Raw genomic sequence first — 19,514 nt, 5'->3', positions numbered from 1 at the left:
AAAAAATATTTTAAAAAACAACCGTAATTAGTCAATCATATTTCCAGACACAACTCCAAATAATTTTTTATTTTATTTTTACTATACATAAACTTTAATCATAATTTTTATCAAACATATATTTAAATCTAACTCATCATAACTAATTATACCTTTTTAAATTGATTTTTTTAAATTATAAACATAAAAATTAATTAAAAACAAAAACAGTCTAAAATAACTACAAAGGCTGATAAAATATAGAAATATTTTGAATGAAAATTTATTTCAAAATTATTTTTAAAATAAATTTATTTTATATTTCTATATTAATTTTTAAAATTAAACTAAAACACGTTTATATGGTTTCAATATCTATCAAAATAATGTCCTTTTGATTAAAAAAAAAAAAAGGTTTGAAATGGTGCCCTTTCAGCCTAGGTTAAGCCCTTTTCTCTTCAATTCTTTGTTTTAGGCTTTTAGCCATTCATCTCACTCTCCCTTATTACACAGTGAATAAAATCCACCCTTTCTCTGCCATTCTTCTCTCCCACTTCAAGTGGTGATGATGATGTCCATGGCAATGGCATTGAAGCAACAAAGGGTTTTAATGGCTATTTCTTCTCCTTCAGCTTCAACCCTTCTTGGGTTTCACTCTCAGAGAAGCCAAGCTGAAACGGGTATGATTTTCTTTCTTCATACTTCCAGTAGTAGAAGTGGTAGGCCAAAGTACCAGAAGGGATGCTCTTTTACAAACATTGAAGATGCCTTGTGTTGCTTTAATCACATGGTTCATATGCATCCCCTGCCTCGTATTATCGAATTTAATGATTTTTTATCAGCTCTTGTCAGAATCAAACATTATGGGACTGTGCTTTATTTGTCCAAACAAATTGAATTGCTGCAGATCGAACGTGATGTATGTCATTTTAGCATTTTGATTAATTGCTTCTGTCGCTTGCAACGTGTGGATTTTGGGTTCTCTGTCTTGGGGAAAATCATTAAGCTTGGTTTTGAACCCAGTGTTATGGTTTTTTCTACTTTAATTAACGGGCTTTGTATTAAGGGTAAAATTGCTCGTGCTGTGGAATTTTTTGATGAGATGGTGGAAAGAGGCTATCCACCTAATCTACATACATATACCACGATTATAAAAGGTTTGTGTAAGATTGGTAAAACCCCTGTTGCTGTTGGATTGCTCAAGAAAATGGACAATGCAGGTTGCCAACCGAATGTTGTCACATACAGTACGCTTATTGATAGCCTTTGCAAGGATAGACTAGTCAAAGAGGCTTCAGATATCTTCTCTGAAATGAAAAGTAAAGGGATTCAACCGAATGTTGTCACTTACAATTCCTTGATGCATGGTCTATGCAATTCAGACCAGCAGGAAGAGGCGTCAGCATTGTTCAATGAAATGATGAGTTTCAACATCTTGCCAGATGTAGTTACCTTCAACATTTTGGTCGATACATTTTGTAAAAAGGGCAAGATTTCAGAGGCTCAAGGAATAGTCAAGACAATGATTGAGAAGGGTGTGGAGCCTAATACAGTGACTTATAGTTCGTTGATGAATGGATATCTTTTGCAAAACAGAGTTTTTGAAGCTAGAAAGGTATTCAATGCGATGATAACCAGGGGCTGTATACCTGACGTTCTTAGTTACAACATCTTAATCAATGGATGCTGTAAGGCCCAGAGGATAGATGAGGCAAAACAAATTTTTGATGAAATGAGTTTTCGAGGCTTAATTCCAAACACTGCTACTTACAACACTCTTATAAGTGGTTTGTCTCAAGCAGGGAGAATTTTTGAAGCAAAAGAGCTTTTCAAGAATATGCATGTCCAGGGCTGCATGCCTAATGTTCTTAGTTACAACATCTTAATCAATGGATCTTGTAAGGCCCTGAGGATAGATGAGGCAAAACAGCTTTTTGATGAAATGAGTTTTCGAGGCTTAATTCCAAACACTGCCAGTTACAACACTCTTATAAGTGGCTTGTTTCAAGTTGGGAGGATTTTGGAAGCAAAAGAGCTTTTTAAGGATATGCATGCCCAGGGCTGCTCCCCAGATCTAGTAACTTACTCAATTTTGCTTGATGGCTTAAGCAAACAAGGTTGCCTTGATCAGGCATTGGAACTATTTCGAGAAATGCAAAATAATTACTTGAACCCTGATTTGGTGATCTATAATATCTTAATTGATGCCATGTGCAAATCTGGGAAGCTTGAAGATGCAAGGGAGCTGTTTTTGAAACTCCATGTCAAAGGATTGCTGCCTGATGTTCGAAGTTGGACCTCAATAATCAGTGGACTTTGCAGAGAAGGATTGCTAGATGAAGCATACAAAGCTTTCAGACAAATGGAAAGGGATGGCTGCCCACCAGATTGTTGCTCTTACAATGTTATTGTCCGAGGATTTCTCCAGAGCAACAGTGCATCAAGGGCTGAACAACTTTTTCAGGAAATGTTTGATAGAGGATTCTCTGCAGATGCCCTGACCAGAACCTTGGCGGCAGATCTGTTGTCTAAAGATGACAATCTTGGTTTGAAGAGGTTGCTCGGTGAATCTGAATGTTGTCAAGGTGAAAAGGTGATGTAAAATTGTAAATTTTCCGTACCCAGTGCTGCTAGTTGTTGGTGCAAATATTACATGACTTCTCTTGGTTCAATCCTGTCGCAATTTTAACAATATTCACTTTCTTTTGTTTCATGTAGTTCTTACTCTTTAGGACTGGCATTCACCTATTCTAGGTTGTATATTTATGCTAGTTCTTTTATGTGTATCCATAAATATAGTGTTGGGTAGATTACCTGAATGAAAGTCATTCAAGTTTTCCTGTAAGTTATTAACTTATTTAAATGTTTATCATCTTGAATGACTCCAAAGACTCTTTTGCTTCAAGCACCCCGGATTTCCTCATACATCAGTTCTTGCTGAAAACAATCCCTGTCCTACTGTATTTGCTATATTCTTGGTCATTGTGCATTTCTGTATGAGGATGGATGCTACTCCCACTTTTACAAATAAAAACAAAAGAATATGGGTGTGATGCCATTGAATTTTGTTTTGTTTATGCTTGTTTGTTTGATCTTTTGATCTGTTTGTGGATTTGGGTGATATATTAATGGTATGTTACCTGGAAAAGAACTTTAGATCTTAGTGTTCAGTATTCTAGAATTCGCATCAGATGTTTCAGATCAAGTAGGTACAAGTGCTTATATAAATTTGTGGTTGATTAGAGTTAAACAATGAAAACAATTTAATTTTTCTCTAAGTGATTAAACATATTTGAATTTTCATGTTAAATAACTTTCAATACATGTATATGTATGCTATCTTTTTTTTTCCCCGCGATAGTTTCTTTTGTTTGTGGATAGGATTATATGTCTTTTTCTTTGTTGAACATATGCATGTTATGTTTTCAAGAAAATAACCCTGTATCTTGAAGTTTTATGTTGTACAGTGGGAATTAAACTTCTTGTGATTAGCAACTAGGCAGGTCGGATTTGAAAGAAGAGTTTTGATATAATTTTGATTTGCATAGGATGATTGAGATCATGTGTACAAAGGGATATAGGCTGGCCATTTATGATTGTTTTAGCAAATTTTTGTTATAATTATGTTTGGAGCTGAGGTATTGATATGCTGGCAGTAATACTAAAACATTCAATGCTAAATGCTTGATGCTTATGAAATTGAGTTGATTCCTTGTAATTATTGAGATTAGGCAGCAGAGTGATAAAATTATTTGAACATTTTCATGCAGGAAAACTAACATCAATCTGGTGAATTATTCCTGTGAAACAATTGCTGTATGATGTTTCTTTGCATGACCATACGTGGAGGATAAACATGATGTGCTTAGAACTTTCCAGAATCATACTTTATGTTCTTATCTATTTTGCTTATCTCTATTTATTCTTCAAATTGAGAAATCAATCCTGTGTATTATGGATAATTATTTTACACACCTCTTACTGCGGGCAGGATAAGATACATTTTGTAGAAAAGGAGAAATGAGAGAAGAAGATGCAAATTAATCTTGTATAGAACACGAACTCCGACATGCCTATACAAATCTGTTTATTAAATTAGATGAAAGAATCGGTATTGAGTCCATAGAAAGTAGCATGTACTTCTAATTTGAACTACTTACCCTCTATTGAGATGCTATGTTATTGAGGTGATATGACATTGTTTTTCATGCAGCAATACTCATATTTGCTTTTTTCTTCCAAGAGACCTTGTGGTCGTTGGGTTTTACAAGTTTGAAACTAAGATGTGTTTGTCAAATGATCCATTATTGAGATTTCAAAAATGAGTTGCCATGATATAGTCACCTGATCTCAATTCTATATTATGTTAAATTTGACAAAGATTTTCTTCACAAAATTTGTCTGAAGGTCTGCAAATGTTACTCTTCACTCCAGATTCTGGGAGGTAGACCAGTTTCAGAACTCAAATTAATGTGCTTTTTTCTACCAGGAAATTATCTCAAGTTCTACAATGCCATAAGAAGTGCCTATCCCGACATCAAAATAATCTCAAACTGTGATGGGTCTTCTCGTTCTTTGGATCACCCAGCTGATTACTATGATTATCATGTAAACATCCTGTCATGATAGCTTTGTTTTCTTTCTGGTTTGCAGTATTGTACTTTTGCATATTTTCATCAGTCAGAAAACACAATGTTAATCCTCTTTTATTCTTTGAACTAGGTTTATACATCTGCCAGCAACCTGTTTTCTATGACTCATAAGTTTGATTGCACATCCTGCAGTTGTCCAAAGGTGTGTCATATGCCTTTGACAACATACTGACTAAAATATGTGACAAATATTCATGGGATTTAATATTTTTGAGGCTTCTGTGAGCGAGTATGCTGTGACTGGAAAAGATGCGGGCACAGGAAGTCTTTTAGCTGCACTCGCTGACGCTGGATTCCTCATTGGTCTAAAAAGGAACAGGTTTGTAATACATGTTACAGCAATCTTAAGTTATTTGTCAATGTGCTATTCAGTGATCGAGGGTCTGAAATTTTTAATGCCTTCCCACTCTCTTTTCCCGCGGAGAGGTTGGGATGGGGGGGTGGTTGAACAAATTAATAAACAACTCCTTTGAAATAGTGAGTTCAAACAATTCCCAGATCATCATTCATGGTATTCTGGTTCAAATTTGATGCCATGGCCAAAGTTTTCTTTTTGTGTTTTCATACTCACGAAAATTCCAATTCTTGAGGCGTTTATCTCCCCATTTCTGTGGTATTGTGTAGATGGCAAGCTATGCACCACTTTTCTGTGAATTGCAATAATAGGAGGTCCAATCTCATTCTATTCCTCAATAATTAATTCAAATTCAAGCATGCATGGCAAGGGATATCATTTTCTTTTCAGGGTACTGACACTGAAAGGAACTTTTCTATGAAGGTGGAATCCAGATGCAATTGTCTTCAACTCATCAAAGCACTATGGAACTCCGAGCTACTGGGTGCAAAAATTCTTCAGAGAGTCAAGTGGAGCAACTCTTCTTGACGCTAAGCTACAGACAAATTCCTCTACACTTGTTGCATCTGCAATTACTTGGCAAAATTCAAACTTCCTGAAAATAAAGGTATGCTAATACCAGCATAGCTTGCAGGGATCGTGCCCTAAACTCCAATTTTAAGTTTTTATCCCTTTTTGTTTTGTCAATGCTGCAAGTTTGAATCCTTTTTGCAATTTAACAAATATGGCATAATCCATCGAGTCAACTTTAGCTGGCTGACGACAAAACACAAACGCACGTAAAATCGGGTTGTAAGAGTTTCTGTTTGATTTTTTTCAGCCAAGTTCTTACTTTCAGGAAAATGTATTTTTCAGATTGTGAATTTTGGGAACAGCAAAGTGAATCTCAAAGTTTCCATTGATGGATTGGGGCTCAGCTCACGATTGTCTGGATCAACAAAAACTGTGTTCACATCTTCTAATGTAATGGACGAGAATTCCTTCGTGGATCCAAAAAAGGTTTCTGACATCGTTGTCATGACCCTCATGAATTTTCAATGACCTCAGAACCTTTCAATTCCAGTTTATGCAGCAAATCTGCTAACTGTCTTGGCTTCTTCACGTAATGCAGGTGGTGCCAGCCCAAACTATGATCGAGAATGCTGACAAAGACATGGATGTTGTACTATCTCCATATTCCTTAACTTCATTTGATTTGTTAACAGAATCAAACAATATCAGGACGCCACAGTTTGATTCTTTCTCAAGATCATCAAATTAGAAAAATAAATTAATACATGATGTGTAAATATACGAAACAATCAAAATAATGTTATTTGTGACAGGTGTTTTTTCCTGCTATTTATGTTAATTTAATAGGCAAATTTAATTAACCTTGTTATATATATATATATATTTAGAGTACAAAAATCAATTAATATTTTAATTTTTTAGAAAATTGGAGTACAAAAAAGAAAACTCGAACTTTCTGTTCGAATGTAATATTTCTCTATCAAGAAATTTTTAAAAGTAGTTTTTTAAATTTGTGTTGAACTTGAAAATTACTCTTAAGAGGCACTCCACAGTTTTTAAATACAAGGTTTTTTTCTTTCTATTTTTTACTTTAAGAAAAAAAACATGAACAATATAATTTTCTCCTTTATATACAAGCATTTTTTAACAATGTAAAAGATTAATTTATTTCTTATATATATTTAGTGATTACTATAAATTTAATTTTTATTATAAATCTAAAATAAAGATTTTTTAAGTTAATAATATAAATCTTTAATGATAATTTTTAATTTGAATAAAATAAAATAAATATTCTATAATTAGATTATCACAATATAAAATATTAAGATAATAATTATAAATTTTGCTTTTGCTTTTGTTTTTTTATAAAAACTACTTGTATTCTTGATTAATTTTTTTATTTTTGGAAAAATACATTTTTGTTAACAAAAATGAGCATGTTTTTTAAAATTTTCATTTTCCATAGAAAACTAAAAAAAAGTTGTTTTCTATTTCTGATCACATCTTAATCTTTCCAGGCTGCTATTATAGTTGTTAAATCTAATTTGAGTTGGCAGATTGACTAGGATATTAGCATGTTAAACATGGCTTGTTTTTTAGAAACTTTGGTTGACTCCGTCACATCCAATTCAAAACCAATTGGGCTAATATTTTGTAAATTAAAAAACAAATTTATTTCGATGATGAAAATAGTTGATTCTGATCCAATGATTTTGTCGCAAGTGGATATTGTAGTGAGCTACCGAGTGAAAAAGAGATAACAATGAAATAGTTTTATAATAACTAAATACTTTAATTAGTTTTTTATAATTTCAGATTGGAGAGGTTGATTATGTAATAAAAAGATAGATATTATTCTGTATATCATGCCTAGAATAAATTGTATTATTGTTTGCTTTTAATAAAAAAAATGTTTAATGTGTCTTATAAAATATTTTTCTAAAATGATTTTAGTATCATTGCTACCCAAACTTTTAAGAATAAATTTCATTAAGAGGTTATTTATATTGATGAATGGACACTAAAATTACCATTAAAAGTCAGTATTGAATATATATATATATATATATATATATATATATATATAATTATTTTTAGGATAACTTTGAAGGATAAATATAATTTTTTATGATGAATCCTGGCTGCAGGAAAAAACAATTAACAGATTCAGCCAGTTGGATCTACCAGGGCCAGATGAGCTTCCTTTTCTGTGGAATATTTCAATTCTTTTTTCGGAAATTATTACATGATATTATCAAACCCACATTCTCCTCCTAGGTATGATATTACCAATTTCAGGACTCAATCTTGATTATAATAATCAGAGGAAGGGTCCCACAATTATGGCACACACCACGAGGTAGTTTATTGGATGGCGTGGCAGTGATGTCATGAACCAAGACGTGACTCGGTGCTGACTCGGACTTGCTTTTTCGAAAACTAAATTTGGAGGGAAAAAGCGAAGAGAAAGCGGGGATGTCGGTGGGCTAGAGAGAGAGAGAGAGAGAGAAAGGAGAGCCAAAGAAGAAGAGAAAGAGAGCAAGCGAAGCAGAGGAAAAAATTTTAAAATTTGATATTATAATTTGATAATTATCAAATACAGTTTAGGGCCTGCAACAGTGGATGGAAGAGGGACTTCACAGTTTAAAAATCAATTAATATTTTAATTTTCTAGAAATTTGGAGTCCAATAAAGAGTTGAATTTGAAAAGTCCTCTTAAGAGGTACTTCACAATAATATAAATCTATTATAAAGATTTTCTTAAGTTAATAATATAAATCTTTAATGATAATTTTTTATTTGAATAAAATAAAATTACTATTCTATAATTAGATTATCGCAAATATAAAATATTAAGATAATAATTATAAATTATTATTTTGCTTTTGCGTGCTTTTTTATATATAAAAAATACTTGTATTCTTGATTTTTATTTTTTGAAAAATACATTTTTTTTTAACAAAAAGGAGCATGTATTTTTTAAAAAAATATTAAGTGTTTTTAAAAATTAAAATTTTTGATACTCAGGTTATTTACTCAATTTGAGTTTAATAAGCACACTTAATTCAAAAACACAAATAAAAAAATACAATTGAATGACCTATCTTCAAAGTGAACTGCAGGTCCCACGAAGGAACGTATGCTGGAAGCAAACGGGGTTGACTATAAGAAACGAAGAGTGGAAGAGTCATTTGCGCTTCGATTCCCTTCATCAAATCTTGTCGCCTTCAATGGCCGCTCCCCTGTCTTGCATATTGATGGAGTGTGCTCAGGCGATTGAAGGTGGTCGCTTGGATGTTGCAGATTCACTTTTGGCAGTAATTCAATCTCTAGCTCCTAAAGAGGAGAGCATATGGAGGAGGAAAGTTGTCAAATACTTTGCTGAGGCTCTTGTCCGGCGAGCCTATGGAATTCGTCCTCCATTTCCTTTACCCTCGGTTCCTGCTCAAAGGGATCCAGGGGATTGCATATATGGACCTTTCTACGAGTTTGCTACAATCACAAGTAAACATGCCATTGCTGATGCCTTGAATTCGGGAAATAAACGACTCCACATTATTGACTTCTCCATCGTGTTCGGTTTTTGGCAGTGGAATTATTTAATTGGTGACCTCAGAAGGCAGTACGGTGGCCTGCAATCAGTCCTAATAACCAGTATCGCACCGAAACTGTCAAAACACTCTTCCCATCTCCGTAAAAACCGGGAACGGGTTCGGCAGTTTGGGTACAAAATATTGGAATTGAGGCAATTGATATGCAATAGTCCGGATGATATTGTCAATTGTATTTCCAAACTCAGAAGGAAAAGTGAGGATGAGATTGTGGTTGTGAATTGGAATTATATACTCCACAAATTGCTTGCACAAGATGGGAAAATGGAGCAAGTTCTTTCAAAAGTGAAGGATTTGGGAGCGGACATCATGGTAATTGTTGAGCAAGAAGCCAATCTTAACAGCCCAGATCTTTCGGAGCGGCTCGAACAATCATTCCAATACTACTCCCCTTTTTTTGAGTCACTGGAGGAAGATTATGATAGCAAGGTCTTATGGGAGATGTATTTCAGGCGACAGATTGGGAATGTGGTGGCATGTGAGGGCGTTGACCGGGTCGAGCGGATTGAGTCATTTGCTCACTGGCAAAATCGCCTCTCTCAGGCTGGGTTTTGTCCAGTTCCCCAAAATGGAATCGTAGACATGTTTAAGATAGGTTTTCCCGTCGGTTTAGAAAAATCTGGAATCGAAGAGAAGGAAGGGCATATCCTGCTACTTTGGCACGGGTTTCCGCTAGCTGTAGCCTCAGTTTGGAAGTTCACTGGCCCACCTCAATTCAGTGGCGGTGAATAATCCAATTCCATCCTTTCCTTTCTCTTCTCTTGTTATACTAATTATCAAGCAATAAATTCGTTGTGTGTATTTTCACTTTAGGCTACTGGAAAAACATGTTGACAAGTCTTTACACAATGCAAGATACAGTTGATGACTCAGAAGGGATGGATACAGTTGATGACTCAGAAGGGATGGCGAGCTCCTCTGAGTCTGAGGATGATGAAGAAAATGATTCTCTAGTTTCCAAAATGGCAGGTAGAAACTTATGGTCCACACAGGTATCGTTCTCTGTTTCCGAGACTTAACAAATTTGCTAGTTTTATCTTTATGGCATGGGGAGATTGCAACAACTTCAAATTCGTTAGACATAAATTAGAAACGTACAATATAATTCTTGCTTTGATAAAAGGCAAAAAAAAAACAATCTAAAAGAGTTGGATCCACTGCTTGTGATTTACTTTTTTTTTAATTTTTATGTCATTATTGGTGTCGTTGATCTCACAGGGCTCTTCAATGAATCGAATAGCTGCTTCAGCAAAGTTACTTGACATATTGGAATATATATGTGATCTACATAGGTTACCACTGGCTGTGACATGGATTTCCTATGGACAAGATGGTAATACAAATTCAAAGGGAAAACGTATTCTACGTATTGATGATAGCGCTTGCTATGTAAATAATTGGGAAATGGAAGAATTTGTGGATGAATATGCACGACATCGTCTCGAGGAAGGACAAGGTATCGCCGGAAAAGCACTTCAATATAATATTCATATCCAGCATGACATTTCCCTGCTTGATCCAGCTGAATTATTCCCTTCCATATTTAGCTATTGGATCATAAAGCATCATGCTGCTTTTGCTATAAGGCTAACAAGCACCCACCCTTGTAAGGATGATTACGTATTGGAATTTCTTCTCCCTGAACGCATGAAAGAGACTTCAGAAGTAGAACTTTTGATAAATAAGGTATTGCGTACATTGCAGAGGAAATGTTTAAAGTTGTGGAAAGTTTGGGTCAGAGAACTAAACGAGGCGAGTGGCTCTGAAGTTAGATTGGATATTGAAAGCATCCCACATGAAGATGTTTCTAGGGTTTTTCAATTGACATTGAACCCAACCAGCAATCAAGAAGAAGAGACACACGAGCCTCTTGTACAGGTGCTCTTCTATACTTAATTCATGTCATTTTTTTCTTGAAGAATGAGTTGATTGATTTTTTTTTTATTTACTCTTTTAAAATTTTATTTAATTTAATTTTTATATTAATTTTAATTTTAATTTTTATAATTATTATTTATTTTTCTCTTATAATTTTTTTAATAGAAATTTTTTATCCACGTCCTCATTCTTATTCAACTTTTTAATTTATAATATTAATTTCTTATTATTTTAATAAATTTAAAATAAAATAAAATATTAATAAGTTATTTTGCAGCTCTTTTTTCATGATATAGTCAAACATCAAAAAATATTTTTCAATTTATTTTGTATAATACTATCAAATATCTTAAAATAATTTACTTTTTAAAAATATATTTTTAAAAAAATACATTTCACCATGCAAACAAAACCTACATGTTATTTGTTATAAAAAATAAAATTCTAGCCAGCTCTAGTACCTAAAGAATTAGATTCTAGATTATTTAGATCCAGAAACACCACATTAACTCATTTTCATCTAAAAACATTAAAAGAAAAACCTTTTAATGAGTTTGAAATTAAAAATCAAACTAAATAAAAAAAAAATCTACATGTGATTCGCTAAAAGAAATTCTAGCCAGCAGAATTGGGTTCAAGGTTATTTAGACCCAGAGAATCTAAATCATCTGCCTTGTCAGATGGACAGAAAACACCCTCTGTTTTGGATGTACACCCACCATGTGTCCAATCACAGCCTTCTATGTGGCAGATTTCCTTCCGCAGATTGCGCAAGGGGTGGAATAATAATTGTTCAGTAGATAAATTACATTTGATAATTCGAATATAATAAAATCCATTTTGCCTCCGTTTTGCTTGTATGTTCAACTATTGAAGAAGACACAATCTGCCAATATTATTGACTGGAATTGGCTTTCATGTTGCCAATATCCTACTTCCCTATCTCTTGACAGGACGTCCAAGAACAATCTGCTATACCTGCACCTGCTCTGAATGGTGAGAATTCATTGCCCAGTGTAGATGGTGGCCTCCAGAGTACTAGTAAACGACGAAAGATATCAACTGTGTGGGACAACTTCGTTAAGCATACGGCAGAAAACGGGGAAGAATGGGCCACATGTAAATATTGTAAGAAGAAGTATAGAGCAGAAAGCAAAAGAGGAACTTCAAATTTGCACAAACACTTAAAAAAATGTTCGCGAAGCAGACAGGACGAAGCAGAGCAGCAAATTTTGGTTGAGACAGGTGACTTGAGTACTAGCGTCATCCAAAGGAATTTTGTCATAAATCAAGAAAGAAGTCGTCTAGACATTGCAACAATGATTATTAAACATGGATATCCCTTGGAGATGGTTCAACATGAGTTTTTTGAAATTTTTGTGAAGAATTTGCAGCCAGTGCTTGAACTTCATTCAAAAGACGAGGTTACAGATGATGTCCTTACTATTTGCAGACGAGAGAAGGAGAAACTCATCAATTGTTTCGATAAGCTCTCTTGTCTCTTCAGTTTATCAATTGAATTGTGGTCATCTAATGACAAAATGATGACCTACTGCTGCTTCACCGTGCATTTCATTGACGATGGATGGCAGCTGAAGAAGAAGATTCTTGCTTTCAGGAACTTACGGTACAACTATGACATGGGGACTGTACATGAAGTCTTTAAAAGTGTGCTTACAGAGTGGAGCATCAACAAGAACGTTCGCTTCATATTCCTGGATATAACTCCTCCAAAGGATCACACGATTGAAGAATTAAGAAGTAAGGTTTCTGATCAAGCCCCACGTATCCATGGACATCTTTTCTGTGTTCCTAGTTATGCCCAAATTCTCAGTCTCCTTGCTCAAGATGGATTTTCTGAGATAAGGAGTGTGCTTTATAAGATAAGAGAAAGTATAGAGCACGTCAACGGAAGCTCACTTAGAAGGCAGAGGTTCCAGGAGGCAATTAATAATGGGAGTTTGCAGGACAGGGAAATGCCTACTCTAGATGTTCCCGCGAGATGGGACACCACCTTTCTTATGCTGGAGAGTTCATTGGAATTTATAACAGCTTTTAATCACCTAGAGCAATTGGATGATGATTTCAAAGTGAATCCATCTGCGGAAGAATGGAACAAAGCAACAGCCGTATTTGAGTGCTTGAAAGAGTTCTACAAGTCAACATGCAATTTTCCGACAAGCAGAGATGATTATTTCCTCAGTGTTCGTGATGTTTATAAGAATTTGCATGGCTGGAAACAGAGCGATTATGTATATGTTCGCGCTATGGCAAATAGAATGAAGGGAAAATTTGACGATTATTGGGGAGAAGCTAGCTTGGCTTTGGGAATCTCAGTAGTTCTTGACCCCAGCTATAAATTGGACTTTATTGAGTATGGCTACCGGCAGATATACGGCTGTGATGCTGACTTGCACTTATCCAGATTCCGTTACGATCTTACATGTGCATACCATAAATATGCAATGGATATCAGCAATCAGGGACCATCTTCTTCTGCCATGGCTGACGTGAGTCGTTGTACATCATCTGATATTAGTTTCAAAGAGTGGCGCAAGGGTAAGTATGAACGCAACATGGTGCACTCACAATGGAATGAGCTTGATCAGTATCTACAACTGCCGCCACCAGAGAACTTGGATAAGGATGGTAACGTATTAGCTTGGTGGCAAGACAATGCTCGAAATTTTCCAATACTGGGAAAAATGGCTCGTGATTTCTTAGCAATTCCAGTATCAACTGTCATTTCCAAGTCATCAGAGGTTATGAAGATGGCATCAGTCCATGACGGTGTTCGTCCTGAGATAGCCGAGGCTTTGATATGTGGAACTTCAAATTTGCACAAACACTTAAAAAAATGTTCGCGAAGCAGACAGGACGAAGAAGAGCAGCAAATCTTGGTTGAGACAGGTGACTTGAGTACTAGCGTCATCCAAAGGAATTTTGTCATACATCAAGAAAGAAGTCGTCTAGACATTGCCACAATGATTATTAAGCATGGATATCCCTTGGACATGGTTCAACATGAGTTTTTTGAAATTTTTGTGAAGAATTTGCAGCCAGTGTTTAAACTTTATTCAAAAGACGAGGTTACAGATGATGTCCTTACTATTTGCAGACGAGAGAAGGAGAAACTCATCAATTGTTTTGATAAGCTCTCTTGTCTCTTCAGTTTATCAATGGAATTGTGGTCATCTAATGACAAGATGATGACCTACTGTTGCTTCACCGTGCACTTCATTGACGATGGATGGCAGCTGAAGAAGAAGATTCTTGCTTTCAGGAACTTACGGTACAACTATGACATGGGCACTGTACATGAAGTCTTTAAAAGTGTGCTTACAGAGTGGAGCATCAACAAGAACGTTCGCTTCATATTCCTGGATATAACTCCTCCGAAGGATCACATGATTGGAGAATTAAGAAGTAAGGTTTCTGATCAAGCCCCACCTATCCATGGACATCTTTTCTGTGTTCCTAGTTATGCCCAAATTCTCAGCCTCCTTGCTCAAGATGGATTTTCTGAGATAAGGAGTGTGCTTTATAAGATCAGAGAATGTATAGAGTACGTCAACGGAAGCTCACTTAGAAGGCACAGGTTCCAGGAGGCAATTAAGAATCGGAGTTTTCAGGACAAGGAAATTCCTACTCTAGATGTTCCCGCGAGATGTGACACCACCTTTCTTATGCTGGAGAGTTCATTGGAATTTAGAACAGCTTTTAATCACCTAGAGCAACTCGATGATGATTTCAAAGTGAATCCATCTGCGGAAGAATGGAACAAAGCAACAGCCGTATGTGAGTGCTTGAAGGAGTTCTGCCAGTCAACATGCAATTTTCCAACAAGCAGAGAGGATTATTTCCTTAATGTTTGTGATGTTTGTAAGAATTTGCTTAAGTGGGAACAGAGTGATTATGTATATGTTCGCGCTATGGCAAATAGAATGAAGGGAAAATTTCACGAGTATTGGGGAGAAGCTAGCTTGGCTTTGGGAATCTCAGTAGTTCTTAACCCGTACTTTAAATGGGACATTATTGAGTATGGCTACCCGCAGATATACGGCAGTGATGCTGACTTGCACTTATCCAGATTCCGTTGCGATCTTACATGTGCATACCATAAATATGCAAAGGACATCAGCAATCAGGTACCATCTTCTTCTGCCATGGCTGACGTGGGTCGTTGTACATCATCTGATATTAGTTTCAAAGAGTGGCGCAAGGGTAAGTATGAACGCAACATGGTGCACTCACAATGGAATGAGCTTGATCAGTATCTACAACTGCCGCCACCAGAGAACTTGGATAAGGATGGTAACGTATTAGCTTGGTGGCAAGACAATGCTCGAAATTTTCCAATACTGGGAAAAATGGCTCGTGATTTCTTAGCAATTCCTGTATCAACTGTCATTTCCAAGTCATCAGAGGTTATGAAGACGGCATCAGTCCATGACGGTGTTCGTCCTGAGATAGCCGAGGCTTTGATATGTGGAAAGGATTGGTTGGACAGCCCTACCTGGAAGTAAGTTTTCCTTTTCTTTTTGCTCGATTGAAGTGTGATGATTTTATATCTCAGCTATCTGTTTATTTATTTCTTCTTCTTCTTTTTTCTTCAGCAATTGATCCATGTTTGGATCCTCACTGGTAGTTGCTACTTGCTAGTAGTGTGAAATAAATTTTTCCCAGGTAAACACTGGCCTTCTCTTTTATTTCCAAGAACTAGATTTGTCTGCAGAGTGAAAAATCAGAATGCGCATATAATCTGCAGTCTGCATGAACATGAAAACTAGGCTGGAAAGTAATTCTCAAATGAAAACAAGTAACAAGGTACATTATTTTTCTATGCCGCAGGGTCAACCAGGCTGAGCATATCTGATTTGGATGCTGTAGAAGAATAGTACTGGACATAAGAACCTGAAGTGACGAAGACTTATTATTTGCTCAATTTTATCATGGATTTGAAAATAGAATAAAAAACCTCTAGATGTCCATTTCAGTGTGTTTGGCTTGAAAAAACATAAAATTAATGGCTTTTAGTGTTATTTGATGGTTTTAATGTTTCATGTCAAACTTTTGGGGGTGTCTCACCTGTTGAGGGTCAGGGCTTCCTGTGGGCATGCAGGCTTTGTGTTCGTGCCTCTTCGTTTCCTAGGCGATTGGATTTCTTTCTTTTGTCATGGTTTGTTTTGGGGGTTATTGCTCTATGGATTGGATGTTCATTTGGGTATGAGGGTTTGGTTTGTCGATTTTTAGTTTCTTTCCCTTATAATTAAAGGTTTAATTATAAATCTAATATAAAGATTTTTTAAGTTAATAATATAAATCTTTAATGATAATTTTTAATTTGAATAAAATAAAATTAATATTCTATAATTAGATTATCACAAATATAAAATATTAAGATAATAATTATAAATTTTGCTTTTGCTTTTGTTTTTTTATAAAAACTACTTTTATTCTTGATTTATTTTTTTTATTTTTGGAAAAATACATTTTTGTTAACAAAAATGAGCATGTTTTTAAAAATTTTCATTTTCCAAAGAAAACTAAAAAAAAAGGTTGTTTTCTATTTCTGATCACATCTTAATCCTTCCTGGCTGCTATTATAGCTGGTTAATTTAATAAATCATGAAAAAAAATATTTTCCACCTAATTTTATAATAACTAAATACTTTAATTAGTTTTTTATAATTTCTGATTAAGGAGGCGGGTTATGTAACAAAAAAAGATAAATATTATTTTATAAATCTTGTTTAGAATAAATTGTATTATTGTTTGTTTTTAATAAAAAAATATTTAATGTGTTTTAGAAAATATTTTTCTAAAATGATTTTAATATCATTTCTACGCCGACTTTTAAAGAATAAATTTCATTAAGAGGATATCTATATTGATGAATGGACACTAAAATTACCATCAAAATTCAGTATTGAATATATATATATATATATATATATAATTATTTTTAGGTTAACTTTTAAGGATAAATATAATTTTTATGATGAATCTTGGCTGGAAAAAATTCTGGCTGCAGGAAAAAACAATTAATAGATTCAGCCAAATGGGTCTACCTGGGCCAAATGAGCTTCCTTTCTGTGGAATATTTCAATTCTTTTTATGGAAATTATTACATGATATTATAAATAAAATAATGGAAGTTAATGCTAATTTTTAATTTGAATAAAATAAAATAAAATAAATATTCTATAATTAGATTATCACAAATATAAAAGAATAAGATAATAATTATAAATTGTGATTTCTTTTGTTTTGTTATAAAAACTACATGTATTCTTGATTTTGTTTTTGGAAAAATACATTTTGTTGACAAAAATGAGCTTATTTATTAATTTTTCATTAAAAAAAGTTTTTTTTTTATTTCTAAACACACCTTAATCCTTTTATATTGCTATTATAGATGTTAAATCTAATTTGACTTGGTAGATAGACTAGGATACAAGAGCTGATCTAGATTGATTTTTAGTTAAACTAAACAAGACATTAGCATGTTAAATTGATATGACATGACTTGGTTTTTTAGTAACTTTAATTGACTCGGTTACATCTAATTCAAAATCAATTGGGTCAATATTTTATAAATAAAAAAAATTAATTTAATAAAAATAGTTGATTCATAGGTTGATCTAATGATTTTATCACAAGTGGACATCCTCGCGAGCTGGCAGTGAGAAAGAGATAAAAAAACAAAAACTTGCTATTTAGTTTTATAATAACTAAATACTTTAACTAGTTTTTTTCATAATTTCTAATTAAGGAGGTTGATTATATAATAATAAAGATAGACACCTCTTTATATATTATATATAAAATAAATTGTATTATTGTTTATTTTTAATTAAATTTTTTTTCTAAAATGCCTTTAAAAATATTTTTATGAAATGATTTTAATATCATTTTGACAACAATTTTTACGAATAAATCTGATTAAGAGATGTATAACTTCTATGACAACTTTTAAGAATAAATCTCATTAAGAGGTTATTTATTCTATATTGATCAATAGATAATAAAATTATGATAAAAATAAAAATTCAGTATTTGCTGATAATAAAATACTTTCCAGTTAAAGAAAATTTTGGATTGGTTTATAGGAAAGTGTTTTCCTTTTATTTTGGACGGAAAATACTTTTCAAAAGTTGTGAAAAAATTAAAAATATCATATTATTTGTTGATTATATTAAATTTGATTCTCAAACTCTTGATTGCTATATATATTTTGTTTTGATTTTTTTTTAATTTTATCCCTTATAATTTGATTTTTATATTAACTTTGGTCCTTATTTTTATGATTGTTATTGGTTTTTCTCTTATCATTTTTTTAATTAAAATTTTTTATCTATCAAATTTGATCCTTATTATTTTGATTGTTACTTATTTTATTTGAAATAATTTATGAAATTGTAATTATTATTATTTTAATTTTATCATATTTTAATTTTTTTTATCTGTTAGATTTGATCTATATTATTTTGATTATTATTTATTTTATTTGAAATAATTTATGAAATTATATTTTTTTCAATTTCATTCTCATTCAACCTTTAAATTTGTAAGATTTGTGTCTTATTATTTTAATAAACTTGAAAAAAAGAATATTAATAACAATTAAAAGAAATCACTTATTTTCCATGACATAACCAAACACTGAAAAATATTTTTTACAATATTATTAAACAATAAAAAATAATTCATTTTATTGGAATTTATTTAAAGAAAATAATTATTAAAATAATTATTTTCCAGTAAATAAACAATCATTAGTAATTTTTTTTTTGAAAATTGGTGCACGATATTATCAAACCCCACATAGTATTTGCTGCTGTTGCGATTTGCTACTGCCGGTCTTCTGCTGGTGGTGATGGAGGCAGAACCTGCAGGATGTTGATAACATTTTCTTTATGCTCTCTTGCTTTTCATCCAATCGATTTTCTCCCTGCAAAGTTCTTGAATATTGATTTTTTTATCAGTTTGTTTTTTAAATTTGATCAATTTTAAATATTATTAAATTCAATAAAATATACCATTCGAATCATGAATTTAATGAATTAATAAAAATTAATTGAATATATCTCTAAAAAAAAAATCATTTTATAATTTTATAATTTTAAAATATTTTGGTACAGTATAGGGAGAGAAGTAACCTAGTTTATATTTAAACAATCTCCTATCATTAAATTCGATTTCAAGCTGAAAACAACTCTAACCAAACATCATCAACAGCTATAAATTATTATTTTTCTTTTTGCTTTTTTATATAAAAAATACTTGTATTCTTGATTTTTATTTTTTGAAAAATAAATTTTTGTTAACAAAAAGGAGCATGTATTTTTTAAAAAATATTAAGTTTTTTAAAAAATTAAAATTATTTTAATAATTAAGTTATTTACTCAATTTGAGTTTAATAAGCACACTTAATTTAAAAACACAAATAAAAAAAAATACAATAGTTGTAAAAAAGTGAAAAAAAAAAATCAAATTATCCATTGCTTAGGAGTTAGGTCC

The 19,514-nt window shown here is 32.9% G+C and overlaps 2 protein-coding genes and 1 pseudogene across 4 annotated transcripts; all 3 read left to right on the top strand.

Annotated features, from left to right (window-relative positions):
* Positions 1-331: 331 nt before the first annotated feature.
* On the top strand, positions 332-4,944 carry LOC133677390 (putative pentatricopeptide repeat-containing protein At1g12700, mitochondrial). Of its 2 annotated transcripts, none has more exons than XR_009835747.1 (3): positions 332-2,572; positions 4,469-4,587; positions 4,702-4,842. XR_009835747.1 is itself a non-coding variant. In XM_062099423.1 (3 exons), exons 1-3 carry the CDS (start codon positions 545-547, stop codon positions 4,801-4,803), a joined length of 2,331 nt encoding a protein of 776 aa, XP_061955407.1. In that variant the 5' UTR covers positions 340-544; the 3' UTR covers positions 4,804-4,944. The 2 variants fall into 2 exon arrangements, 1 of the variants encoding a protein (XP_061955407.1); XM_062099423.1 differs by having other exon boundaries at positions 340-2,572; positions 4,387-4,587; positions 4,702-4,944.
* On the top strand, positions 4,826-6,359 carry LOC133676993 (alpha-L-arabinofuranosidase 1-like; annotated as a pseudogene).
* Positions 6,360-8,602: 2,243 nt separating this feature from the next.
* LOC133677389 (uncharacterized) lies at positions 8,603-16,218 on the top strand. Of its 2 annotated transcripts, XR_009835746.1 has the most exons (6): positions 8,604-9,837; positions 9,927-10,105; positions 10,332-10,991; positions 11,945-15,513; positions 15,608-15,677; positions 15,843-16,218. XR_009835746.1 is itself a non-coding variant. In XM_062099422.1 (5 exons), exons 1-5 carry the CDS (start codon positions 8,733-8,735, stop codon positions 15,865-15,867), a joined length of 5,538 nt encoding a protein of 1,845 aa, XP_061955406.1. In that variant the 5' UTR covers positions 8,603-8,732; the 3' UTR covers positions 15,868-16,218. The 2 variants fall into 2 exon arrangements, 1 of the variants encoding a protein (XP_061955406.1); XM_062099422.1 differs by lacking the exon at positions 15,608-15,677 and having other exon boundaries at positions 8,603-9,837.
* The last annotated feature ends 3,296 nt before the right edge of the window (positions 16,219-19,514 follow it).

Source organism: Populus nigra, chromosome 17, assembly GCF_951802175.1.
Source record: "Populus nigra chromosome 17, ddPopNigr1.1, whole genome shotgun sequence".
Classification (NCBI taxonomy): Eukaryota; Viridiplantae; Streptophyta; class Magnoliopsida; order Malpighiales; family Salicaceae; genus Populus; species Populus nigra.
Note: the sequence above shows the minus strand (reverse complement) of the source record. Positions and strands in the feature narration are given on the sequence as shown.

Coding starts and splice junctions, on each gene's coding strand:
- LOC133677389 (XM_062099422.1), top strand. CDS start 8,733: ATGGCCGCTCCCCTGTCTTGCATATTGATGGAGTGTGCTCAGGCGATT. Junction 10,106..10,331: donor GAAACTTATGGTCCACACAG/GTATCGTTCTCT, acceptor TTGATCTCACAG/GGCTCTTCAATGAATCGAAT. Junction 10,992..11,944: donor CACACGAGCCTCTTGTACAG/GTGCTCTTCTAT, acceptor ATCTCTTGACAG/GACGTCCAAGAACAATCTGC.
- LOC133677390 (XM_062099423.1), top strand. CDS start 545: ATGATGATGTCCATGGCAATGGCATTGAAGCAACAAAGGGTTTTAATG. Junction 2,573..4,386: donor AATGTTGTCAAGGTGAAAAG/GTGATGTAAAAT, acceptor ATTTGTCTGAAG/GTCTGCAAATGTTACTCTTC. Junction 4,588..4,701: donor CTGATTACTATGATTATCAT/GTAAACATCCTG, acceptor TCTTTGAACTAG/GTTTATACATCTGCCAGCAA.